Source organism: Linderina pennispora (assembly GCF_002104995.1).
Source record: "Linderina pennispora strain ATCC 12442 chromosome Unknown DL89scaffold_2, whole genome shotgun sequence".
Lineage (NCBI taxonomy): Eukaryota > Fungi > Kickxellomycota > Kickxellomycetes > Kickxellales > Kickxellaceae > Linderina > Linderina pennispora.
The window spans coordinates 1,070,342-1,096,086 of record NW_024468250.1 but is presented as its reverse complement, the minus strand read 5'-3'; the positions used below and the strand labels follow the sequence as shown (position 1 = coordinate 1,096,086).

Sequence of the window (25,745 nt, the reverse complement as noted above, 5' to 3'; positions counted from 1 at the left end):
TCATCAGTTGCAACTGCCAGTGTTTTTCTTTCTCTTTTCTCTCATTCACTGTTTATTTTTACTTACTAAATTTCTTTCTTTTGCACATGGCCAAGACACGCGGTGGCCAAAAGCCATCGATATTATCTCGCATACTGGGCCGGAAGAGGAAAGCCGGCGAACCAGACAGCGAGCCGGGTGCGGAGCGCACAGTATATGTCAACACACCTATGCCAGGCAGCGCCTACGACGAGCATGGGCGGCCGACACACTACCCGCTGAACCAAATCCGTACAGCAAAGTACACCGTGGTATCGTTTGTGCCAAAGAACCTGTTTGAGCAGTTCCGGCGCGTTGCAAACATGTATTTTCTGTTTCTTTTGATTCTGCAGTTCATCCCCGCGGTGACCACGGGATCACCAGGCCTGAGCGCGTTTGCGCTGTTCGTGATTGTGGCCTTGACGATGGCCAAGGACGGGTACGAGGACTCGAAGCGTAGCCAGAGCGACAAGGAGGCGAACCAGGCGCCGGCGTTTGTATTGGGCAATGCCTGGGTCAACACAAACAAACCTCCTGCAGGCTTCTTCCGTCCGCGCGGCATTATGCGGCTATTGTGGAGCGATTCGGGTGCTGACGGCTCGGTGGGTGGAGCGGTGGGTCCATCCAACACGCTGCCTGTGGGGCCTGGTGCGTCTGGATTCGCCAGCACGTCGTATCGGCCAGGAAGCCACGGCGAGCGGTCTGATGAGGACGTGGGCATCGGCAGCAGTAGCTGGCTGCAGACCGAGTGGCGGCATCTGCATGTGGGCGACATCGTGCTGCTACGCGAGGGCGATGCGGTGCCAGTAGACTTGGTTATTCTGAGCACCAGCGAGGATGACGGCACATGCTTCATCGAGACGAAGAACTTGGACGGCGAGACCAATCTGAAGAGCAAGCAGTCGACAGGAAACACGGCGCACCTGGTGATGCCCCAGCAGTTTGCTGATTTCCAGTGCGTGATCGACGCCGAGCCGCCCAGCACGCAGCTGTACTCGTTTAAGGGCTCCATGCAAGTCCTCGCTGACGGTGGGGACGATTTTCCAAAGCCCAAAGCCTGCCGCAGGCAGCAGGGATCCGCTTAACGTCGACAACCTGCTTCTGCGTGGGAGCGTTCTGCGCAACACTCGGTGGGCTGTCGGCGTGGCCATCTTCACTGGCGACGACACAAAGATCATGATGAATGCTGGCGAGACACCGTCCAAGCGGAGCCGCATTGAGCGCATGATGAACTACCAGGTCCTGTCGCAGTTCTGCCTGCTGTTTGTGCTGTGCCTGGTGTCGGCCATCGTCGGCGGCATCTACTACGGCAAGTCGCAGTCGTTCCAGCAGGCCTTCATCGTTCGGTACCAGACATCAACCAACCAATCGGCGCCCTATTTCGGCTTCCTGGACTTTTGGACCATGCTGATTCTATACCAGACCGTGGTCCCTATCTCGCTGTACGTGACCATTGAGGTGGTCAAATCCTTCCAGGCATACTTCATCAACCAGGATATCGACATGTATTATGCCCGCACAGACCGCCGCTGCATCCCCAAGTCGTGGAATCTGTCAGACGACCTTGGCCAGGTTGAGTACATTTTCAGCGACAAGACCGGCACGCTGACACAGAATGTGATGGAGTTCCGCCAGTGCACTATCCGTGGCCGCATTTATGGCGAAATCGTCGGCGATGATGAGGCTGAGCGTGCTGCTGAGCTGCGCCGCTCAATGCAGGCCAAAATGGCAACATTCTTCGACAACCCGTATCGCCACTCTGACACGACAACATTCTTGGACACAGGCATTTACGACGACCTGCGTGCCGACAATATCCAGGCACGGGCAGTCATCGAGTTCTTCACGGTGCTGTCTCTGTGCCATACCGTCATCAGTGACACCCCGGACCCAGCCAACAAGGACTACATTGAGTACAAGGCCCAGTCGCCTGACGAAGCAGCGCTGGTATCCACGGCACGCGATGTCGGATTCACATTCTTGCGGCGTGAGAAGGATCGTCTGTTCTGCAACTTCCTGGGCCACCAGCAGACATACACGCTGCTGGCTACGCTCGAGTTCACCAGCGCCCGCAAGCGCATGTCTGTTGTAGTGAAGCGCGAGGACGGCCGCCTGATGCTTCTGTCCAAGGGTGCTGACTCTGTGATCATGGAACGCCTGCGCAGCAACCAGGACCGCCTGGTGCAGGCTACGCTCGATGACCTGGAGCTGTTTGCTAACCACGGGCTCCGCACGCTCTGTCTGGCATACCGCCTGCTGGATGTGCAAGAGTTTGAGGAGTGGAAGAGCGAGTACGATCAGGCCATGTCGAGCCTTGGTGACCGCGATCAGGAAGTCGAGGAGGTGTGCGAGAAGCTTGAGCGCGATCTGCAGCTGATTGGCGGGACGGCCATCGAGGATAAGCTCCAGGACGGTGTCCCTGAGACCATTTCGCAGCTGGCACTGGCTGGTATCAAGCTGTGGGTGCTGACTGGTGACAAGACCGAGACTGCAATCAACATTGGATACAGCTGCAATCTGCTCCACAATGACATGCAGCTAATCGTGGTGCAGGCCGAGGACAAGGAGTCAACGCGAGACCAGCTGGAGCGGGCGCTGCGCGAGTTTGGCGATACGCACTTTGGATCTGTCTTTCCGTGGTGGAGGCGGAGGCGATGTCATGGCTGGAGCCCAGCCCAAAGAGAGCACCAGCTCGTGGCGCGCCTTGCTGAGGCCTGTCACGGATCACCGCAAGCACAAGAAGAAGCATGGCAAACAGCCATCGGCATTCCAGCATGCTCGCGATGTTGCGCAGAACAAGAACCACCGCAAGGGCATCAAGGGCATCTGGGACGATGTGCGGACACGCAACATCCCCGAGGAGCGCAAGCAGGGTCTGACAGTTAAGCACGACGCCCCGCTGGGCCTAGTCATTGATGGTCACTCGCTCAAATACGCCCTGGAGCCTGATATTTCACCACTGCTGCTCGAGCTTGCTGTGCGCTGTCAGTCTGTTGTGTGCTGCCGCGTCAGCCCGCTGCAAAAGGCCCTGGTGGTGCGCTTGGTCAAGGAAGGGCTGGGAACGCTGTGCTTGTCTATTGGCGACGGTGCCAACGATGTCAGCATGATCCAGGAGGCCGATGTCGGCATTGGCATCAGTGGCGAGGAAGGGCTGCAGGCAGTAATGGCGTCGGATTATGCGATTGCACAGTTCCGGTTCCTGCAAAAGCTCCTGCTGGTGCACGGTCGCTGGTCGTACCTGCGCATCACGTCGATGATCCTGAACTTTTTCTACAAGAATGTCGTGTTCACCATTGCGTCGTTCTGGTACCAGATCTACTGCCAGTTTTCAGGCCAGAACTTCTTCGACTACACGCTCATCACGCTCTACAACATGTTCTTCACGTCTCTGCCGCCTGGCGTCCTCGGCGTGTTCGACCAGGATCTGCCGGCGGCTATCGGCATGGTTGTGCCGCAGCTATATAAACGCGGCATCTACAAGCTCGAGTACTCGATGGCGCGCTTCTGGATGTACGTGGTTGATGGGATTTACCAGTCGGCTGTCCATTTCGTTTCTGGTCGTCTATGTCTACTACTTTACGTCGGCAGCGGAGCGCAATGGCCTGGACACATCGAAACAAGGACGATGTTGGCACAGTTGGTGCCTTCTGCGTGGTGTTCACCACCAACATGTACATGCTGATGAACAACCGCACCTTTACCTGGGTGATGCCGTTGGCGCAGCTCATCGGCGTCGGACTGCTGTTTGCTGTGTTCTTCCTCTACGGCGTGATGTACGACACGTCGTTTAGTGCTGGTGCTGCTACACGTGTGTTTGCCCAGGCCAACATGTGGCTCCTTCTGGTGCTGACCGTGACAGCATGCGTTTTGCCGCATTACATTGCCAAGTTTGTGCGGTCAGCATGGTACCCGACCGACACTGATATCATCCGCGAGATTGTCCATGCTTTCCACAAGCGCACGGGTAAGACGGCAAAGCTCGGCTAAACAGCCCTCAGCGAGCCTTGTTGGCGGCGAATCGACTCTGCCGAGCCCTACACACCACAAGGAAATGCCGTTCGGGACCCTCCCAACACGTAGTGGAAGCACGCAGCATAGACATAGCCTACGTCGGCCCAGCAGTCCGGATTCGCCTGGCATGGCGGGTGCTATTCCGTTGGACGACTTCCCCGTGCATTCACCGCCGCGGAGGACAGCCCGACAGACCGAAGAGGCCGACTATGACTTCAGCAAGATTGTGAGCTACCCCGAGACCGACACTGCCATGATCAACCGCCTGCATCGCCTATCGCATGTGGAAGCATCCGGGTTCGAGGGCAGCAACATCCTGAAGCGCATGTCTGTGCACCAAAAGTCGCGCCACCATGGTGCACGTGCGATGGCAGAGGATATCAGCGAGGAGAATGACGACGTTTACCAGATGTCGCCATTGCAGCGTGCAGCGTCGCGGGCCAGCATGAGGTCGTCGATTTACTATCTTGATGACGGCACCTTGGAGCCGTACACTGGATACGCGTTTGCCCAGGAGGAGGAGAACGTCAGAGAGCGCAAGCAGAAGGGAAAGAAGCAGCGCAGACCGGGGTTCTAGTGTCAGATTTACGCCTTTTTGTTATTGTTCTTTTCTTCTAGTCTTATTTCATCTACACTTTTGGTAATCTCGCTGGGTTTGAACCGTAGATACGGTCCACATCCATTTTGCCACATCCACATGCTACCTGCTATGTGCAATGGGTATTGTGGTTCAGAGCACCAAAATGAATTTATTATCTTCACATACCAATGATTTTCGAGGTCTTGTCGTCACGGACATACACGAGCATATAGGCGTTTGCGAATCTCTTTGCTCCGACGATGTCCCTTTGGCGCTTGGCTTCGTTGAACGAGCACGCTATGTCCTTGGCATCATACTGGTCGAATACCTCATCGCGCCTGACGGGAACAACAAGCTCATCCTCAAATATGAACCATTTGTCATCGACGGTTGGGCGCAGGATGCAGAAGTGGTTTCCTCTCTCAGCATCACCTCGATGGACCATGACCCCATACAGTGTGTAGCGGGACGAACTCGAGCTTATATCCGACCCCGCAATTACCTCGGCCATATCCAATCGCTCCTCGAACTCGATATCTGCGTCGCTTTTGGTGACCTTTGCTGGCGTCCCTGCGATGTCAAACCGACTCAGGTAGATAAAGAGAACGGAAGGCAGGTAAAGCAGATCTATTTTCTCAGTGGCATCATACGGGACGATTCCCTTTGATCGTGGCCGCTCGTCGCCAGTCAAAATATGCAGGCTAAAGTGGTTGCGCAGTGCATCTGCGACGCTATGGAACCCCCTAATGTTGAGGCGTAGAGGGTTGACCGGCGATTCAACCACGGTTTTGTCAGAGGAACCTAGCCGCTGGAAGAACGAAAGCCGCTTCGTGTCCCCGCCCCCCACGCGCTTCGTAGTGGTCCGTTTCAGGCCTCCCAGCAAGATCTCGATATGCTTTGAGCGAGTTGCTTTGGTCAGGCCTGCCACAAGACTCTCAAGGAACGCGGCGGTGAATTCGCCGATTTGGCTGTTGGACGGGTAAGGCTGCGTAGCGACGCCAAGCAGTTTGACAGCGGATTCCACCTTTGTCGTGCTCACTGGACGCGTGCTCTTCTTCATCGCTGCAAAAAGCTCAAGCAGTGCAATCGCCAGCAAGCTGTCAGGCTCGTTGTCGGCATATACCGCTGACTCCATTGTAGTGCGCAGCTGCTTGATATGGAACAGCGACTGCAGGAGCGGAGCCAGCGGCAAGCACCTGTCCTGGGCGAGCAGCCCAGCATACCCGGTTTGCTCGTACGAGCTGTACCCCTTCTTGAAGTACTCCCACAGAACACCGGTGTCGTCGAGAATTGTGCGCATATAGATGCTGACGCGCACCTTGTTGTCTTCCAAGACAGGCTTGTCGTTATATGTCTGGCGCTTGCTGAGCTTTTCTCTGATGATAAACTTGTCGTACACTGACGCAGGTATCTTGTGCGACACCCTGAACCTTGAAGTAGCGTTCTCGTAGCTGTTAGGGTCATTGACATTCGACATGACGACTCCATACACCACACACTTTTCCCAGTCTTCCGGTACAACATCCACAGTGTCGCATCTGATACGCATACCGACATATTCTGGGTGCAGAGTGCTTTGCGGGTACATGTGGAGCTGCCACTGGCAGCCAGCGAGGGTAAACGCCTGCGAATACACAGTGCTATTCTCCTTAGACTGCTTGAGCTTCTTGTCATAGTCATCAATCACCCAGTGGAATACGCCATGTTCATCCTCCTCAAAGCCCTTGGGCAAAGGAGCATACTTCTCAAGCAGTCGCTTATCCTCGCTGGAGAGCGGATGGTTAGACAGGTTGATATATGGCGGCGGGTCAGTGCTGCCACCTTCTTGATGGCCAGTCATAATAAGCGGTGTGGTTGTGTGATGAACGCAGATATAGGAGTCGGGCGCTTAAAGTAGTTGTGTGAATATGCTAGTCAATGGTTCTTTTGAGGTTGGGAAGGGTAGTGAGGAGAAAAGGAGACACCCAATGTCTGCTCCGAAATGGTGCTTTTAACCCTCCTTCCATGACAGGCTGCTACAATAGCTGTAGATGGCGATCCTTCAACCCCGTGCCTGTCTGCAGCCAAGAGCTTGCAAACTAGCCGTGATTTTCGAGCGTCTTCCATCAGGTTTTCTTTGTCATCCGTGACGTATGCCAAGGTTTTTGCATGCATTCGTACATGATGGATGTCATGTGTCAAAACCACCCGAATCTAAATATACCCATGATGAGGTTCTACTGATTTCTCCGCACAGATACATGATACTTTCTGACATTTAGCCACACTTATCGTCCCCCAGAACATGTTGGTCCGTCGCCAGCAGCATGCCGATTTAGGCGCTTTTATCGTCTCCACGAGTACCACAGGGGCAGTGCAAAATAAATGATCAAATGATTTTTTGATCACGCCCTGGCCCATATGCCATATGATGGCCATTTAGCAACAAGTACCAACACGGTTGGGTGGGTCTTGTTGAAAAAAGCAATCCTGTTTACCACCCTGTATTTTTCCCAATAGATATACATATGCCAGATATCATCTACCCGCTGATTCCACCATACCGCTTCGGACGCGTGCAGCCGGAGCTGTTCCGTGGCGGGTACCCAAAAAAGCGCAACTTCCGATTCCTTCGGCGCCAGCAGCTCAAAACAATACTCTCTCTCGTGCCGTCGCACCCGGATCCGCATCTCGACGAGTTCTGCCAAGCAGAAAACATAACTCGGGTAGTAATTCCCGTGGCCTCCCCCAATGAAAACGTAACTGTGACTGACGACGTGGTATCCGAGTGCCTGGCACTCATGACTGATCCTTCAAAGCTCCCCATGTATGTGCATTGCTTGGATGGCTCGAACGTCACAGGAGTGGTGATTATGTGCTTGCGCAAGCTACAGCTATGGCGGGTAGCATCGTACCAGAACGAATATTTGCGATTTGAGCAGGATGGCGAGATCATCTCGGAGGAAAGCGAGTTTGTCGAAGCATTCAAGGGAAAACACTTGAAGCTCCCCAACCCGTACGTGCCTTGGCTCTGGCCGATGGCAAGAGCACCTACAGATATCAACACGTTGCCGTTCAAAGACAACATGCACCCGGTGATGCGCTACGTTACGCTGGCGTACAGGATGTCAACCGATATTTGCCAGGCTGAGCCGCTGGTCAGTTTGTCAAGATGCGCTACGGATCCAATTGCGTATCCGGACGGTGAGACTGCAGAGAAAACGGAATCGAAGCGGCTGAGCCGCACTTTAGAGATGGTTAAATTGCCAGGTGAGCTAGCATCGGCACTGGGGCTATCCAATACTGAGGATCCAGGACACATAGGCAGATCTTGAGGGCGGCGGAACCCCGGGCGTACCGCAATTGGCAAGGCTCAAGTCGCTGGAGCAAAAGGGCAACGAAGCAGAGAAGGACGAGGCGGGACGAGCCGGGAACACTACACCCGTCAGCGAGCACGGGAGCATTGGCTTCGCTGGCCACGGTGACAGAGCATGCAGACATGTCTCCGAGGCAGCATGACGCGATGCCTGTACCAAAAGAGGCTACCGCCAAGAGCGAGAAGCAGCATGGGAATGTGCCGGCAGGCGTTCCGGTGGTGGAGGAAACCTGGAAATTGGTGCACAAAGAGTTGAGGCGTCGCCATGCAGAAAACACGTCGAGGCGTGCCTCGATGCGTGAAGATAAGCCGGCAGAAGTCGTCGGCAAGGTGTCCTCACAGGCCACGCATGATGAAGACCATTCGCCTAATTCGCAGTCCCAGGCTGGGCGCGAGCATAGGGGCTTGGGCACCGGTTTTGACGCAACAGCAGCTGAGCCTGCGCAAGAGTCGGACGATGACAGCGATAGCATCAAGGAAGTAGCACTGTCGTTCCTGGTCAATGCCCTGTCGCTGGAGGGGTTGGGGATGTGAAGCAGTCTATAGACTGTATTGAGGAGCAAAGAAAATGATATACAGAGTCAGTTATCGAAAGAAGCTATTGCACAGGAGGAAGCGGTGTATTTTGTGTGGTTTAATGCATGGGGGTGCCGGATTGGCGTTATTGGGGTTACCGGCGGTGTCTCAATGGCCTGGTACGGAGGTGGGCTGACAAGCATAGACCGGGTCACCACCGACCGACGGCTCGTTCGGCCGGCGCTGTTCTCACCACGGCCCATGGCCTCGATCAGTGGGTCAATGTACGGCGGAAGCTCCTCGTGGGGCAGGTCGCTATACATCGATAGCCCACGGGTCTGGCGGACAGGAGGCGGTGAGGGGACTTCGCTCGGTGAGCGTGCAGTTAATAGCGGTGCACTGCTGGCAATACTGGTTTGCGTCGACCACCGAGATGCAGTATGGGCAGCTTCCACTGGCGAAATGGATGCGGCAGTGTGGTTCGTTTGCCGGGTGATTTGCAGCATCTCTGGCCCACGCCGCTGCCCACGCCGGTTGAATGGGGGTGGGAGCTGATCAGCGGAGTCAAACGCAGACTCGTTGTTGTCGTTGCCGTTGTCTACATGCTGCTGCACCAGCGCAATTCTGCGGCGCCTGCGCCTGCGCAGGAACCACGCTATGAAAAAGGCAATGGTAATAATTGCTCCGCCAGGTATCGCAATCTTCAATGGCAAGGTACGTCTGTTGTTGCTGTCATAGCTAGGTGCTGGCGAAATTGGGCCGGGTCCGCCCCTTAGGTTGGAGCTTGGTGTCGGTGCCAAATATATTGGATAGGCGTCAGCGTCTGTGGTTGGTGTGCTGCTCGTTTCATAGAATGAAGGTACTTCCATTACCTTCTTATGACACGGGTAGTCGTTATCGGGACAGGATACCGCCTTGTCTCCGTCGTTGCCATCGCCCGATTCTGATGATGGAACGGCCGTTGGTAAGGGTGTTTGACCGAGGTAGTCTGTTGTGATTATCGATACGCGGTTCGGATTGAGCTTGTAAGGCACAAACCTGTGGTGGCCATCTGCCTTGGACGCTGTACCATGTGTTGGCCCAGGGTCAAGAGAGCTTGTGGTCCGATCCCACTGGTGGTCAACAAAATCGGGCTGGAAGCTGCCGTTTATGCGTGAACTGCACGTCTGCGTTGACACCGCTCTGCATTAGTAGGCTCCTACGACAGGTCAGACATGCGGGGAGTGGAATTCGGTCGCCCAGGTGGTTCATAGAGTGGGAAATAAAACTGGATGCGGAAGCGAGTTTGAAGGCTGTAGGACGAGCAGGAAGGCGAGCTGAAGTTGATGAAATGCCTCAACAAACACTGCGAGATTTGCGGTCTTCTCACCAGTCTCTGAGGTACCAAACAGTATTACTGCGTTCCTATTTTGTGCATGAAAATAAATGTGATCGGCATACACAGCGGGCCAATGATTGATCCAGCCACGGCCTTCCTCTCCAGCCAACCAAATACATGCGGTTCTGCTTAATCACCGGCGCCAGCTGCATGTATGCCCGTCGCGCCCTCGCTGCAGAGATATGTGTATGTACTGTTGAAATCTGGCTTGAATCGCCCTTGGCCAAAAACAAGAGGGACACCCCGTAAGGAGCTGGCAGAGGGACCTAGATCCTCGGGGCAGTAGTGGGCCGAAGCTGCATGTGATTCGTCAGAATGCCCTTTGCAAAACCTGGGTATTTTTAGACAGCCACCGAGCACGCAGCGTGCTCTCAACATCGCCAGGGCCTTGTGCTTGGTGAGAACACCGGCATGTCGCACAGACAATTGGTTCCTCGTCTCCCTTGCCCTCTCACAGCGCATGCGAGGCACGTTCTCTGGTATCGAGCATGAGCCGGCGTATTTGCGCACTATATGCTGCTCGCTTGGCGCCATTGTCATAGCGCTGTGCACTCTCCTGGGTGCGACCACTCCTCTCCTGGGTGCGACCACTCCTCTCTCCGGGATATGCCCGCCCCACTGCCTCCATCCCCAACGTCCGCTGTGCAGAAGATGGCTTTTTCAAACGACAATGTTACGCAATTATGCTGCGCGTTTCGTTCCCATGGGCTCACTGGCCCTGTCCAACCTGGGTGTCCACTATTGTACAAATACTGGGACAGGCAATAGGCTCACCCGAAGCGAGACCTTGGAGAGACGGCTGTGGCAGCCCACGAGATCTCCGGGTACATAAAGCCGTCTCGGACGGACGACATTGCGATAGATCAATATTACGAGCTTTGTCTTTTTCTACTTTTTCTTCGATTCCTCGCGGGACTGTACATTTTGCAGTAAAATATCTCTCTATTCCTTTCCTGATAAACCATACAAAATGTTCACAAAGACTGCTCTGACAACATCGCTGCTCGCCGCCCTGGCCGCATCGCAGCAGGTTGACTACAACTCGATCTCGCAGAACTGGAACGAGGTTGTCGCCCACGCCTCCGCCGCCCTGCCGCTGATCCAGCAGCAGCCTGCTCTGCTGGCCCAGTACCAGAGCATTCTGGGCGGTGCCAACACTCTGCCTGCCAACTACGATCCGGCGCTGGTCAGCTTGATCGAGAACCAGCTGCCGACTCAGGTTGGCTTCGCCATTCTGGGCGTGTCGCAGAACAACCAGGGCGCTGTGCCTACTGCACCCAATGCCGAGCAGACTGCCGCTAGCGTCCCCGTCGGGACTGTCGTTACTGGCCCTGAGCCCACCGATGCCAACACCGTCCCCACGGCTCCCCAGGAAACTGCTCCCAACGATACTGCTGCTACGCCCTCGGGTCCCGAGGTGACCGACGCCACGGCTCCGTCAGGTACCGATGCCACCGCTCCTTCGGCCACTGATGCTACTGCTCCGTCGGCCACCGATGCCACGGCTCCTTCGGGTACCGATGCCACTGCCCCTTCGGGTACCGATGCCACCGTCCCGTCCGGCACTGACGCTACCGTTCCTTCTGGTACCGATGCTACTCCCTCGGGTAGCGATGCCACTCACTCTGGCACTGATGCCACTCACTCCGGAACCGATGCCACTCACTCTGGAACCGAAGCCACCGACACTGATGCCACGCCTTCCGGCTCGCACACTGCTTCCCAGACAGACGCCACTGCCTCGGGTACCAGCAAGCACAGCACAGCCTCCACGAGCAAGGCGTCGTCGTCGCACCACACTTCGTCTGAGGACAGCACTGACGAGTCTTCCTCCGAGGAGAGCTCCCTTGATTCCGAGCTGTCATCTGAGGAGGACAGCAGCGTGGAATCGTCGACGAGAGTCAGCAGCGTCACCACGCCAGACAACGCTGCTGGGTCGCTGAACGCTTGGACGGCTCTGGGTGCCGCCATCATTGCTGCCGCCTCGTTCTTCTAAGAAGCGAACAAAGAAATGCAAACCTAGCTTGCCTCATTTGGAGTTCGTGAATAAAGATGGCGCACACCTAATTTATCTTCTTCTTTCCTTCGCTCCCGCACTCTACAAACGATATATCTTAATCACTATCCACATTTCACACGCTGCACTACACCTGTATACATGGGCGACAATGCGAATATATATGCAAGAGATGGCGCCATTAATTGTGAGGTGCTCAATTGCAGGTACAAAGAAAAAGCACTATTGCTAAAAAGAGCAAAGTCCTAATTATCAGCCTTGCGCTGCGCCGCATGGACTAGGTGCTCAAGCTCGCCAGACTTTTCGCACATACTGCGGAAGATGCCGTCCTGCCTGTTGAGCAGGTTGGCCGGAGTGTCAAACTCGGCAACCTTGCCTTTGTCCAGTACCAGCACACGGTCATAGTCGATGATGGTGCGCAGCCGGTGAGCAATGCAGAACAGGGTCGAGTTGGCAAACTCGGAGCCACGGATCGTGCGCTGGATACGGTCATCGGTATCGAAATCGACCGACGCCTGTCGCCTCGTCCATAATGATCAGTCGCGACCGGCGCACCAGAGCGCGAGCCAGCGCCACCAGCTGACGCTGACCCAGCGACAGGTTCTGCCCGTTCTCCTTGATCTCGGCCTCCAGGCTATTGAAGATGCCCGACATGCGCTCCAGCGAGCTGTCGTTGGCATTGCCCTCAAACACGGCCAGTGCTGGTCGCAGTGCTGGTCGCAGTGCTGGCGGTCTGGCTGCCGCGCTCGCGCACCAGATGCGCACGGCGCAGCGCATCCCACACAATCTCATCGGGGTACTCGCTGAACGGGTCGAGGTTGAAGCGGATGGTGCCGTTGAACAGCACTGGGTCCTGCGGGATGATCGTGACATTGCGGCGGAGATCCTCCAGGCCAATCTTCGAGATGTCGACCCCGTCGAGCACGATCCGGCCCTTGGCTGCCTCGATGAACCGCAGGAACGCCAGCGACAGCGTCGACTTGCCAGCGCCGGTGCGGCCAACCACACCGATCTTCTCGCCGTGCTTGATCGACATGTTCAGGCCATGCAGCACCGGGACATTTGGGCACGTACTCGATGACCAGGATCCTCGATCTCAAGGTCACCGGTCCTGGGCCAGTTGCTCGCAGGCTTGTTCTCAGGCGTTGACTGAGCACTAGCCTCCTGCTCAACCTTCATGTACTGCGTGATGCGCTCGACCGCGTTCATGTTCAGCTCGTTCTGTGAGTAGTTGCGAATCACCCACAGCATACGCTCCTGAGAACATCAGCGCATACGACAGCGCAAATCCAGCCAGACCAGCGTCCATCCAGCGCAGGTTCATCAGAATAAACAGCGAGCATGCAAATGCGACCATGGCACCTGCCAGATCCACGCGCACACACAGCCACCGGTTCGCCGCCCACACCTGGTAGAACGGCTGGTTCTGAGCGTTAATCCGGTTAACTGCCTCCTTAATATAGTACTTCTTGAGGCCAAACGCACGGATGGAGGTGACTCCTAGAATCAACTCTCCAAACAGCGACAGCAGCGGTGACATGGTGTTGGATTCGATACGCTTCAGCTCGCGCGACGCGTTGAGGTAGTAGTATCCGATACCAGCATACGTAACCGAGATGCCGATGGCAACCAGCACAAAGGCAGGCGTCACATACGAGATGATGGCGAAAGATGCTCAGCACACCCATGATGTCCAGCAGCCACCACACGAGGATATCCATGGTCCACTCGTCGACGGTCTGCATGTCGCGCGAGAACCGGTTGATGATACGGCCCAGCGGTGTCGAATCAAAGAAGCGCGGTGTTGCGTGCACTACAGCCTGCAGCAGCTCGGAGTGCAGCTTACGTGAGGCGCGGATCGCACCGCCAAAGACGTACATAATCTGCACTCCACGCCACACAATACCCACCACGCCGATGAGGAAGTAGATACCAAGCCAGTATTTCGCAGAGTGCTGTTGCACTGACTGCACAACCACTTCGTCAGCCGCCGGGAGGACAGCAAACACAGAGGACAAGCTGTTGACAATCGGACGGCTCATGTCAGGCAGAGCAACGGGAGACATGGCAAGCGATGCGTAGACAGAGGACGAGGGCTCCTTGGCCGACTGTACCCAGATCCGAACCCAGTAGTCCTGCAAAACCGTGAGCACCTGTGTGAAGGCCAGCAGTATAATCGAGAGAATCCAGTACCAGCGACCACCAGCAGCCTTGAAGTATGTGAGCCACACAGCGCCCTTGACGGACCCGGCCTCGCGCTCCTCATCCTCAATCAGCGTACCCTCGAATGCCGACAGGTCAGCAGTGGGGTCCAGACCCTTGGCCACAGCCAGCTTGCGCAGTCGCTCAATGTTGTACTCGTCCTCCGACGTCGGATCGTTGACAGCCTTGGCGCGCTCAGCACTGCCCTCATCCTCGATGTCCTCAACCTCCTTGCCCTTCGACCCTTCCTCAGCCTTTGTGTTGTCCTTGGTGTCGAGCTCAGCAAGAGTCGCCGAGAACTTGCCCATTGCCTGCAGCTCCTGCGGATTGCCCTTGAGCGCAATCTCGCCCTCGCGCATCACCGCGATGTACTGCGCATACGGAAGGCACATCGACACGTGGTGGGTGACGAGGACACGGGTGCGGCCGTGCATCAGCGACGTCTTGTTCAGCAGACACTCCATCAGGATGTGCTTGGCAGTGTGCGCATCGACAGCCGACAGACAGTCGTCAATAAGCAGGATCTTGCGGTCCGAGTACACCGCACGGGCCAGTGCAACACGCTGCTTCTGGCCTCCCGAAAGCGTCACGCCGCGCTCGCCAATCTCGGTCTGGTCGCCAGCAGTCAGGATCCGCAGATCAGGCTTCAGTGCACAGACACGCAGCACCTCCTCGTACCGCTGTTGATCATACGGCTCGCCGAACAGGATGTTCTCGCGGATGGTGGCATTGCGCAGCCATGCCTCCTGCGCAACATAGGCAATATCGCGGATCGCCAAGCCCTCCTCAGACAGCTTGATGATGTCTCCATAGGGATCACCAAGTCCAATAACGCGGGCTGGATTGATGGTCGGCAGCAGGATTGTTCCACGGACCAGCGACATCTCGCCAATGAGTGCCGACAGCAGCGATGATTTGCCACTGCCGGTCGGCCCAGCAATAACCGATAGACCGCCCTGTGGGAACTGCACCGAGATGTTCTTGAGTCCAAACACAGCCATTGCCTCGGGTGCCTTGCTGATCAGCGCATCACCGATGACAGACGTCGAGGGCAGCAGCGGCGTAGTCTCATCGGCGGCATTGTCCTTCGATCCGGAACTTTCCATCTGCGGCGTGCTGACCTTGGTTGGCTCGTCACTGCTCGCCTGGCTGACGGACTCGTCGATATCAACGTTGGATACATCCCAGACAAGGTCAGCGTCGACAAAGCCCAAAGCCATCAGCAGAGTGCTCCTGGCTGACGCGCTCGTCCAGGGACTGCACCTCAGGCTGGCCCAGGTACGACTCGATACGGCCGAGCGACACATACGCACCAACCACCCAGTTAAGGAACCCAGGGAAGTGCTCGAAAGTAATACGAATAATCTGGAACACGGAAATCGACGTGAACGCAATCTCGGCGGTCAGCGGGTTTCCAAAGCCCACCACGTACATGGCCAGGATGATCACCAGCACCATCATGGGCGCTAGCGACGATGCTGCCATCACGCGCACCCAGGCAAACACCATCTTCCACTGGTAGCTGAGCTGGCGCTCGCGCTTCTGCTCCGCCTTCTCGATAAACCGCGACTCCCAGCCAAAGAGCTTGACGGCCTTGATGCCCTGCAGAAGCTCGGTGATCACTGTGATGCGCTCGTCGCTGATGGCATTGAGCTTCTCCTCGATCTTGGTCATGTACGCGAACAGTATCTTGGACAGAGGATAGTACACGACAGTGATCGACATGCCCACCAGCGCAGATATGCCCAGCAGCTGGTACATATACCAGATACCAACCACCAGCGACAGAGGCAACGAGTAGAGCTGGTCCATATAGGCAGCAACCTCGGTGACACGCTGGAAGTCAGCCGTCAGCAAGTTCATAATCTTTCCATCGGCGGCTGCCTGCGCGGTCGCAGGCTCATCCTCCTCACCCTCTTTTTCGTCGTCGCTGGGTTTCTTTTCGTCCTCCCATGAGCCCTTTCCGCGGCGCCTGAGCGTCTTGGTTGACAGCTCCGCAACAAGCATGCCCTTGATGCGCATGCCGATATGTCTGCCAATCCACAGAACCTGGTTCGTCAGCTGCGAAGTCAGGATAGAAAAGAACAGCAGACCAAACGCATCTAGGTATGCGCCGCGCACACTCTTTGACGCCGGCTCGTCCTTGTGCGTGCCCAGGATATCAATTGACCTCAGGATGCGCTGCAGGAAGAACGGCCCCGCGAACTTCAGGATCGCAGCAAGAGTGGCCATGCCCAGCTGCGCCAGGAGCTCTGGCGCAAACGTAAGCAGCAGCGTCACCATCAGCGGGCGTCCAGCCTTGCGGTGCTTGAGGTAGCGGCTCCAGTTAGGCACGGGGGTATCGCGGTGCTCCAGAACGTACATGTCCGGGTAGTCGAGCTGGCGCTTTCCGCCCTTGCGCAGAAAGTCGTTGGACCATGAGAACATCAGCTTGCTGTACCACGACATGTTGGGCTCAGGTGTGTCAATGAGATCGGGCTGCTTCCGGCCGCGCAGTTGCGCCAGCGGTGTCAGCTCCTGATCGGCGCTGCTGGACTCAATTGCCTCGTATCTGGAGGACACTTCTGTTCCGGCGTCCTCGGGCATATCCGGGCGCAGGAACGCAGCCCCGTGCTGCACAATAGAGAACAGGACAATCAGGACAAAGCTCACTGTGGTGGTTGACACCAGGAACCGGGAGCGGCTCGTGGCACCAAACCAGAACGGCACATCGCTGGTGCCGGGCGTGAAGAACGAATAGTACATCTCGCCGAAGCCGAGCACCAGCAAAACACTAGTGAGCTTTGGAATGTAGTTCGGGAACAAGCCCTGGTATGACAGGCGGTCGCGGCTGCGCAGAAAAGCAACGTAGCTGACCACCGAGGTGATTGCCACCAGCAGGCTGCCGAGCCCCAGGCTGCATGCCAGCAGCTGATCAGTGAGGGTCGTCGACGAGGCTGCCCACGCAACTGCCAGTGCCTCTTGAGCAATTGCCAGCAAGGCAATCAAGGCGCCCACAGACGGGCGGTTGTCCACAACCACAACTTTGCCTGGGGGTCTGCGTGCGGTTTGCGAAGCGACAGCCTGATCATTGCACAGCAGCGTCTTCGCAGCAAGGTACGCTGAGCCGCCACCAGTCGAGATAAGAATCAAGGTGGGCCACAGGAAGCTGCTACGGAAGCACTCGTTGTCAGGCGCCCATGCCCAATCAGTACCACCGCACAGGCGAGTGGGGTCAGTGGCGACGGTAGTGGTGAGCTGCCACAGTCTGTACAAGGCGTACGCTGAGGTGGCAGTGGCGCCAGCGACAGTTGCTAGTTTGGCCAGCGATGATGTTGCTGCGGCCATGATCACTAGCAGAAAAAATCAGGCGGTCTAAGGTTTGAAGGTAGCAGGGTTAGCATTTAGCCTCAGGTGGCAACAGCCTGTATAGCCGCTTTGAAGAAAACACAGCAGCTGTGCTGGTGTGCTACGCGAAAAAGGGACAGGCACTGTGATTTTAAGGCGGCGTCTTAAAGCGCTAGTTACCTGGAAAATGAGGAGCTAGACGGTAGGGTGTGCTGGCAGTCTAACCTGGTCTGGACGGTTTGCGAACTTTCTTTCCTTTCCTTCCTTTCTGAGCGAGACCGTTTGCACAGCTGATGTGAAAGGACGAAAGTGTCAAGATGCGCAGTAACCCGCGGGAAAAGATAAAAAAAAGTGGAAAATAGATGAAACAGGAAACTCTGGTAAGGTGAGGGGGACAAGGTGCGAGGCAGCAAGCGGGAGGCTCTTTTCTCTCGTTCTTGTGGGGACTGGTATGCGTGGGGAAAGAGCAGACGGGTTGGGGGATTGTGCGGTAGGAGTATAAGAGGAATAGCTCAGCCTCGAGAGGAGCTGGAGGGTGCGCAGTAAGAGATAAAAATAAGTGGAGGAGGAAACAAGAGATGGAGAGCAGACCTGGCCGGACGGCCTTTATTGAGTGGTTCCAGAGGGATTCTAGCTAATCCTGGCTTTCCTGGATTCGTCAGCAGTTGGCAAAAACAGCACTTTCTATTTTCCGCTGCGGTCAGCAGCCGCAGAATGGCTCTTCAATCGCGTTTTATTTTGCCAAACGAGCAAAGCAGCAGCACAAGGGTGGGAATTTTTCCACCCCTCTTGTTCTGTGTCCAAGCGCATCTAGCGATCGTCCCGACGAAGCGAACCCAACAATCAGCCAGCCATCTCGTTTTGCACGGTAAATCACATGCGCCGCCGTTGGGTTCGGCGGCCCTGCGGTATGCTTGCACCATGCCCCCTGAGCGCCGCAGCAGCTATAGAGATCAATAAATATCCTACAAGCACCGGTGCGGAAGTTGCCGGCATGTATCGCGATAGACATGGTGCTATTGGCTCTACATTGCAGCACGCTTACATTGCATACGTGACTCAGAGGTAGAGGGGAAGTGGGAGGAGATGAGAGTATATTAACGAGATCGAAAAATGGGGCAAACAGGTTTGGTTCCTGGATCCAAGCAGAGGAACATTCTTGCTTAGAAGAAGGCGGCGGCGGCAACAGCGGCAGCGGCGGCGAACGAGCCAGCGACCTTAGCGGCGCCGTTGGGCGACCCCTTGGTGGTAGCCGAGTCCTTGGTAGTGGCCGACGACTTGACAGCACCCGACTTGGCGGCACCCGACGACGCACCCGGCTTCTCAGACTCGACATCGTCGTCCGAGAGCTCCGAAGCCTCAGGGGCACCAGTGGACTTGGCCTTCGAGGCGGCGGTGGCCGAGGCAGCAGCGGACTCCCCAGTAGCCGAAGGGTAGCAGACTCACCGGTGGTCGAAGGGGCAGCAGACCCCTCGGTGGCAGCAGTGGGCGAGCTGACCTCAGTACCCTCAGCCGGGGTCTTGTAGGCACCGAAGGCACCGCCCAGAATGGCCTTGCTCACGAACGCCTCGTCGAAGGTGGTCGGGATGCTGGTTCCGCCAAAGGCAGCCGTCAGCCAGCCGTACTCGGAGGTGCGGATCCGCTGCAGAACGGGCAAGCCGCTGGTGATGAAGTTGTAGTAGCTCGACCAGTTCTCGGACACGGAATCCATCAGCTCTGAGAACTCGGGGGTGGCGGTCTTACCGCCACCAGGGCGCTGGGCCTGGACAGCAACAGCGAGCACAGCGGCAGAGGCGATCTGGGTGACAGAGACCATTTTTGTATATGGATGATATTAATGTGATAAGGTACAAAAGCAAAGGAAGAGTCGCGAAATGGCTTACTACAATATCTTGCGCTCGTCTGGCGGTCCACGACCCTTGTCTTATATAGTCCTTCGGCGACAAATGCAGCCCGGGTGCGGATCGCGCGCTTTGTGCGTCTCGGTCTGCCTCGGAGTGTGGAATTGCTCTGCGAAAAAAGCATGCCATTTCCTGAGTATCTCTGAGGCCACTGACTAGCTGTGAGGGGAGTTGGAAGCCACCTCCATCGTATGACAGCAGCAAGACAAGGCGGCAATGTCCGACTCATATTGCTCGAAATGGGCTGCACTTGTTCGCTACCTGCTTCCGCTTTGGTACCTCGAGTTCTAGCCTGGAATCTTCTGCAGAGAAAAGCGCATTTTTTGCTGGCAGCCAACTCGTTATAAGATCTTACTTTGGGGTGCGAATTCCAGCGGAATGTCCGTCGTTATCTAATGGACATGTCGCCAAACGGAGCCTCAGTCCACCAGCGGTCACTATACGCCATGCACGCTAATCATCGGGCAAAGCGGATTTGGCGCGAGTTGCAGCGCTTCATTGGCGTTCTGGAAGCGTTGCAGACTGCGAATCACTTCGTCCATGTAGAGGCCTGCTGTGCTAGGGGAGCACAGCATGGCGCTCATTCGCTCCACTGGGCTCAAACCGCAATGTCCGTCGCTGCAGCCCGTGCCTTGCCGGTCTTGTCGATACAAAAGGGCGCTCGTTTTCTGCGCATGATCAACCCGGACTTCGCCTGATGCACTAGACTGGAAACTGCAAGCGAATGATGCCCATGCCGAAAAGACATACAGAGTTTCCCCCTACATTGACTCCCAGAACGAATACAATATTGGCAAAAGATTGGCGCAACAATATGTAAACAGTGTTGCGCGCCCGCTGCGGCTGTCCCTGACGTCGACATGTCAGTCCGAATCAGGTGACAGCAAACCAGGCGCCAACGAGAGCCCCGCTACAGCCTACAATATGGAGGTAGAGTTTAGCCTCTGATAAGCTGCACAGACGGCCGTATTGAAAACTCCCCTGCGCAACTCGTCTATTCTCTTTTCTCTCTTTTCTTCAGTATTAAATATAGCTTTTAAAATCCCACACATTCAACAAATATAACAGGCAATCTTATGCTTGTCCGTCCAAACAGACACAATCACCTAGCATTCCTCGTTACCGAGGAGAAAGACGCGCAGCGCCTAACTGAATGAACTGCATGGCTGGGATCAGCCCCTTGGTGCCCCTTGTCGCATACTGCACATGCAAATAATCAAGGCTGTATATTTACATCCCAGGGGAGGCGCTCGCACAATGTTGACCGTGCCATTATGTTTGTCGCCTTCGCCTTTGTGCCACCGTTTGTGGGAGGAGGACGGGGGTTTGTATCGCATTGGGTAGCGTCACACGAGGGCAGCCCCTGCCGTCTCGGTCACTCATGTGCTGCGCTTCCTGCCCTCTCTACACTGCGCCATGGAAAAAGCTCGATATTTTCCTTTACTCAGGCACATCTTTGTTGCCGCCTAAAATAAACATTTGTGCCCTGTTTCATGCGGTTCAGGAAATAGACCTCGCTGCCAGGAAAAAAGCCCCTCGATCGAGGAATATAAGCGACCCTGCTCACTCCCCCAGTGCTTACCATGTCTTGCATCCTCACCCTACCCCCAGCTACCCCCACCACATTCTCTCAGAACCACTACCAAGTCCCTTTATTCTAACAGGAACGATATTCTCGTCCAGTATGCCCATCAGCGCCGGATCTTGGGTCACCATCCATGACCTGTCAAGCGACATGCGCATCCTCTATGTGTCCTCAAACCTGCGGTCAATCCTTGACTACAACCCATGTGACTGTGTGGGTCCAGCCGCTTACGGCGTTCCTGCTTGGCGAAAGCATCTCCAAATACCCTGAGTCGCTTCAGTCCGACACCACCAACAATGTAGTGATCGGCTACACGCGTGCCATGGGCGCCGACGGAAACCCTGTTGTGATCCGGTCGATCTCGTTTGTCTGCAGCAACATGAACTTTGTCATCGGCTCGTTCGATCCGCGCAACCAGCGGTACGAAGAGATGATGGAGAACACACGCATCAGGCACTTCCGCTATGCCGCCATTGACGCCAAAAAGCACGAGACGCTGTCAAAGATTGAGCAGGCAGTGCGCTCGATGCCAGCCAACGCACAGGACCGGCCGCCACAGCCCGAGTCGCCAGTATTGCACAGAACCCACCCGACGCCACCAGGCATGATCCAAGCATGCGTCATATTGGACAGCCTCAAGACCTTGCCAAGGGACTTCGCCGCATGGCCCCCGAATCCGCTTTGCCACGAATAGCCTGGAGCACATTCTCAACTGCGATCGCTATCGACCTGCTTGGCATTCCCGCTCTTGTCTATTGTCGCCCAGTGTGACGTGACCAAGGCGAGTGAATTCCTGCAAAAGCTGGGCACCTGGCACTGGCATATACTTTATCACACTGAGCCTGCTGCGCGACCCATTTGTGCAAGTCACAGATAGGCAAGCAGCAGAGCTGGTTGTGGTGGACATCATGGGTGCTGGCTCAGACGATGGCGGGATATTGCTGTGCCAACCGCAAACGAAGCCGATGCGCCGACATGACAGCCATTATGACACGATGAGCGGTGATGATTTTCCAGCATCAGTTGCTCACTGATGTTATATCGACTGACGCAGAGACCAGCGGCTACGACAGTACTTGGAATGGCCTAGGGATCGAGTAGCCCCACTGCGAAGTAACAAATCTCCAAAGCTATTTTCTTTGAGATACAATGATTTGCCACCAGCCTGGATCGCCAGGACCGCAGAACAGGTGCCTTGGATATTCCAAAAGAGTAGAGTTGATACAACAGCTGGAATCAAGGATGGCATAGGCATCATGTATGATGTGTTGCGGCAGTGCCACGTGCCAGCAGGTAAACATCGCCTCAGGGGTGAGGGAGATGCCTCCAGCGATGCATCTGCATGGGCCCTGAAAACCTCCCACTCGGCGAGGCTATGCAGTGTGTCCGCATTGAAACCGAGCTTGGGCTAAAAGCAAAATCCAGAGATGATCATGCCATGGATTTCCAGATCAACTTGGCGAGGGTATCAGCGCACAATGAGTGCTGGTCGCACACGCGATATGAGCTAATTATTGGTGTAGGATCATCGCCTACGCCACATGCTGGCCAAGGCAACAAAAATGGCAGGAAAAGGCCTGTCAGCACATTCACAGGCCGGCTCATGCCTTGTGGTGGCACAGGCAACCAGCACGCAGAATTTTGTCGAAAGTCGGCGAATAAAAGCACGCTTGGTTAAGTGAATTTATCGCTTTGAAAAAGCCCCAAACTATAACCAAGCCTCTAGTTGTACCAGAGATCCTTTTGTAACTCGCGCACGCCTGCAGGAGCTGCTATAAAGTCTCCTCCAAGGCATTTGGACTGCCTTTCTTTCTCACACTTGTAACTATTCCACCTTCAACGTTTTGTAGTTCCCAGGCAAACCTCTCGTTCGTTTGGCAAGCAATGCCCTACCGCGCCGGAAGTTGGGTCGGGGTCCACGACACGTCAGACGACATGCGTATTCTGTACGCGTCGTCAAACCTGTATGATATAGTCAATATCCATGCCAGTGACTGCATAGGAACTCCGGCGACCGAATTTATCACTGGTGAAAGTCTAGAGACGTATCCGGCGAACTTTGCTGGGCCACACGACGGATAACGTATTTATCAGCTATGTGCGTATCACGACGTCTGATGGCTCAGCTATTGTGATCCGTACCATATCGTTTATCTGCAGCAGCATAGCCTTTGTCATCGGGTCGTCCGACCCAAGCGGGCTGTTTGAGCGCATGATGCAGCGCGACCACATCAAGCGCTTCCGGTATGTAACCAAGGACGAGAACAGGATGGAGACGCTGACGCAAATTAACCAAGCTATCAGCGAGGCACCCGACTCTGGCAACTCAACTGCCGCTGCTCCTCAGGAGCGCTTGCATGGCAGCACGCAAGAGCACCAGCATGTTCTCATCCAGGCATGCATCATCCTTGATAACTTGGAGCGAGTGGACAGCCGAACGCCGCATGGCCCAACCATCACTTTCTTGACCAACAGCATGGAGCAAATTATTGACGTCGATGCGACCGACCTCCAGGGAACTCCGTTCCTGTCATTGGTTGCTGTCGACGATATCTCCAAAGCAGGCGAGTTTTTGCAGGGGGTGGCTTCGAATCCCAGATATTTCCTTTACTACCCTAAAGCTCCTCCGTCACCCATTCGGGGCTCCTGCCGAGGGACAACTGCCTGCATGTATTACTGTCGAGATGATGGGTGCGGGTTCCGAGACCGGTGCGATACTGCTCTGCCAGCCTGCCGTTGGGCTTCACCTACAGCGCATGAACTGTGGCCTGGATGAGGATGCCGGGTATATGACACTCGAGGAGCTGGTGTCGTCAGAGGCTGAGACCAGTGAATGCGACAGCGCATGGAGAGGCATCAGACCCGAGTAATTTGTGCACTATTGTAGCTCGTTGGTTCCATTCGTGAACTGGTAATAAATTATCTGTATAGCAATGCTGCTTGAGCACCATTGTCGACATGTAGTGCAACTAGTGGGGGATAGGGATGCGCCACGGCGCCTGCCAGGTCCCCCATTGTAGCATTTACATTGCAGTATTTAGGAAACTGAAACAAATAGTAGTAATAGGCGATAAAAATGGAGTGGGGGAGTGACTCTGTTCCAAAGGCCAGCAGGCATATAAGGAATAAGAATGGCAATTGTGAAACAGGGGATTTAGTCAAAAGCCATCTTCTCCGTCACCATCCCTCTATCCACCCATCATCGACAAAATAAGCTATATCATCTGCATACCCTAATGGAAAATAAACCTAAACACCGCGACTCGGACTATTCTATCGTTGAGGAGACTGGAATGAAGCTGGGTAAAGCTCCAACCGCACTACGTGTACCTGGAATCAGCGACGAAGCCCTTCGCGAGACTGAGCGTCTGTGTGCCCGCGACTACCTCGAGCACCACGTCTTCTTCAACCACATACAATTCCACAACCACTGCATATACCACCTCCTGGCATCTCTGTCTCTGGGTGCTACCCAGAAGCGACTGCGGGAGATATATGACCTGAATATCACTCTACAGCGTCCCTTGCTCGAACCAGTCCCTGGAGTGACAATAACCAAGGCCAATATGCACGAGTATCTGGGAAAGGAAGAGTTCTACCCAAACTACATTGAATTCTTCCGATGCGAAATCGGAGCAGAAGGCGGCGACTGGAGGTCCGTGCTGGTGCGCTACATGTTTGACAATGAGATCTACCCACTAGTGTTCAGCGGCCTGATCCACCCCCTGATCCATATCGGCCTCAGTATCGAGTTCGAGAGCGCGCTACTCATCGCTATGAGTCTAGCACAGGCGTGCATTCATTCGCCTATGTTCAGGACCACATTCTCAGCAGACGTAATCGAAACGACCATCGATGACCAGCCACTGATGAAGATTCTCGAGAATATCCGGGGCGATGTGCGCGTGAACGACATCCCTTACCTTCCCATGTTGGTGGAGGATGTGCCTGTATGTGAGCAAGTCGCGCTCGATTATCTGCAGCAATGGAAGGTGTCGCCGACTGAAGAGTGCATTGCGCTAAAATACCGCGAACTGCAGTGCGTGATTGCGCTTTTATATGGCGCAACGACCCCACACGGCTACAGAAACCAGTACGAGTTCTCGCTAATGCATCTGCTAACGTCCTCCTATTTTGTGACAATGGTCCTCGGTGTTCTTACGGTCGAGCAGCAGGTTAGAGTGCTGCGCAGCTATGTGTTTGTCGTTTTGCGGTATTACGCGATTGGGCATTGCCCGCAGTTCTATCGTATCGACGAAGTCGCAGCGGACGATATCTCATTTGCCACTGGCGATGAATACTGCAGCGACAAGCAGTGGAAAATGGTGTTTGCGAAGGCTATTCAGAACGACGATATGCATATTGCCAAGGCTGTGCATGCTCTCTGGTATGGTAGCATTCTCAACCACAATGCTCCACCAGCACCTGCCGACTACCAAATGCCGCCGAGCATCAACTGGCTTCTGCTGGCACAAAACACTGTTGAGTGTATTGACATGAGCTCCTATGAGGACGAAGATGAGCAATTCATGGCTGGCAAGCGGGGATGGTCGCGCGGCAAGATCGGGTTCAGCCAGCACTGGAAGCAAAGTGGAGAAAAACTGTAGGAACCACATGTCACTTTAAACCCTCGTCAAGCCATTTTCAATCTTTGCCATCAGTCACCTTCCATTATGTTGCAATATAAAGCTAGGCAAACCTACCTGAGACATAAATTCGGCAGCCATGCCATTGCAGGTGATGAGAGGAGATTAAATCAGCATATCCTTGCTACGTGGCCGATTGGCAGCACAGTTGCCTACACCAGCCAAAGCAAGTTTCTTTTGTGCTGCGGATTGATTTCGACAACGCCAAC

At 55.2% G+C, this 25,745-nt stretch overlaps 10 protein-coding genes across 10 annotated transcripts; 6 read left to right on the top strand and 4 right to left on the bottom strand.

The window, feature by feature from the left end:
* Positions 1 to 86: 86 nt before the first annotated feature.
* DL89DRAFT_255255 (phospholipid-translocating P-type ATPase) lies at positions 87 to 4,606 on the top strand (the record flags this gene model as incomplete). Its single annotated transcript, XM_040885331.1, has 5 exons — positions 87 to 973; positions 1,023 to 2,477; positions 2,572 to 3,535; positions 3,607 to 3,982; positions 4,017 to 4,606. The coding sequence occupies 5 exons, from the start codon at positions 87 to 89 to the stop codon at positions 4,604 to 4,606; spliced, it is 4,272 nt and encodes a 1,423-aa protein (XP_040746455.1).
* Positions 4,607 to 4,698: 92 nt separating this feature from the next.
* On the bottom strand, positions 4,699 to 6,568 carry DL89DRAFT_265249 (cysteine proteinase). The gene has a single exon (XM_040886580.1). The coding sequence runs from the start codon at positions 6,447 to 6,449 to the stop codon at positions 4,788 to 4,790; it is 1,662 nt and encodes a 553-aa protein (XP_040746454.1). The 5' UTR covers positions 6,450 to 6,568; the 3' UTR covers positions 4,699 to 4,787.
* A 569-nt stretch (positions 6,569 to 7,137) lies between these two features.
* DL89DRAFT_207829 (protein-tyrosine phosphatase) lies at positions 7,138 to 7,575 on the top strand (the record flags this gene model as incomplete). The annotated part of the gene is made up of 1 exon (XM_040884125.1): positions 7,138 to 7,575. A coding segment is annotated over one exon (438 nt), but the record flags the coding sequence as incomplete, so codon positions are not given.
* Positions 7,576 to 8,638: 1,063 nt separating this feature from the next.
* On the bottom strand, positions 8,639 to 10,065 carry DL89DRAFT_265247 (uncharacterized protein; the record flags this gene model as incomplete). The annotated part of the gene is given in 2 exon segments (XM_040886579.1): positions 8,639 to 9,620; positions 9,640 to 10,065. Coding segments are annotated over 2 exon segments (1,011 nt in total), but the record flags the coding sequence as incomplete, so codon positions are not given.
* Positions 10,066 to 10,828: 763 nt separating this feature from the next.
* DL89DRAFT_320783 (uncharacterized protein) lies at positions 10,829 to 12,023 on the top strand (the record flags this gene model as incomplete). Its single annotated transcript, XM_040891235.1, has 1 exon — positions 10,829 to 12,023. The coding sequence occupies one exon, from the start codon at positions 10,829 to 10,831 to the stop codon at positions 11,852 to 11,854; it is 1,026 nt and encodes a 341-aa protein (XP_040746451.1). The 3' UTR covers positions 11,855 to 12,023.
* A 97-nt stretch (positions 12,024 to 12,120) lies between these two features.
* On the bottom strand, positions 12,121 to 17,668 carry DL89DRAFT_320782 (uncharacterized protein; the record flags this gene model as incomplete). The annotated part of the gene is made up of 7 exons (XM_040891234.1): positions 15,336 to 17,668; positions 13,558 to 15,307; positions 13,122 to 13,439; positions 12,950 to 13,090; positions 12,567 to 12,899; positions 12,389 to 12,532; positions 12,121 to 12,354 (listed from the first exon to the last, which is right to left on the bottom strand). Exons 1-7 carry the CDS (start codon positions 17,402 to 17,404, stop codon positions 12,121 to 12,123), a joined length of 4,989 nt encoding a protein of 1,662 aa, XP_040746450.1. The 5' UTR covers positions 17,405 to 17,668.
* An 899-nt stretch (positions 17,669 to 18,567) lies between these two features.
* On the bottom strand, positions 18,568 to 19,220 carry DL89DRAFT_290867 (uncharacterized protein; the record flags this gene model as incomplete). The annotated part of the gene is made up of 3 exons (XM_040890142.1): positions 18,568 to 18,786; positions 18,821 to 18,845; positions 18,874 to 19,220. The coding sequence occupies 3 exons, from the start codon at positions 19,218 to 19,220 to the stop codon at positions 18,568 to 18,570; spliced, it is 591 nt and encodes a 196-aa protein (XP_040746449.1).
* A 1,803-nt stretch (positions 19,221 to 21,023) lies between these two features.
* On the top strand, positions 21,024 to 21,584 carry DL89DRAFT_255247 (uncharacterized protein; the record flags this gene model as incomplete). The annotated part of the gene is made up of 1 exon (XM_040885330.1): positions 21,024 to 21,584. One exon carries the CDS (start codon positions 21,024 to 21,026, stop codon positions 21,582 to 21,584), a length of 561 nt encoding a protein of 186 aa, XP_040746448.1.
* A 1,190-nt stretch (positions 21,585 to 22,774) lies between these two features.
* Positions 22,775 to 23,760, top strand: DL89DRAFT_255246 (uncharacterized protein; the record flags this gene model as incomplete). The annotated part of the gene is made up of 3 exons (XM_040885329.1): positions 22,775 to 22,935; positions 22,985 to 23,471; positions 23,512 to 23,760. The coding sequence occupies 3 exons, from the start codon at positions 22,775 to 22,777 to the stop codon at positions 23,758 to 23,760; spliced, it is 897 nt and encodes a 298-aa protein (XP_040746447.1).
* Positions 23,761 to 24,062: 302 nt separating this feature from the next.
* DL89DRAFT_88115 (uncharacterized protein) lies at positions 24,063 to 25,718 on the top strand. The gene has a single exon (XM_040892205.1). It carries the CDS (start codon positions 24,127 to 24,129, stop codon positions 25,495 to 25,497), a length of 1,371 nt encoding a protein of 456 aa, XP_040746446.1. The 5' UTR covers positions 24,063 to 24,126; the 3' UTR covers positions 25,498 to 25,718.
* Positions 25,719 to 25,745: the final 27 nt, after the last annotated feature.

Bases quoted from the DNA above. Each gene is read 5' to 3' on its own strand.
- DL89DRAFT_265249 (XM_040886580.1), bottom strand. From the start codon at position 6,449: ATGACTGGCCATCAAGAAGGTGGCAGCACTGACCCGCCGCCATATATC.
- DL89DRAFT_88115 (XM_040892205.1), top strand. From the start codon at position 24,127: ATGGAAAATAAACCTAAACACCGCGACTCGGACTATTCTATCGTTGAG.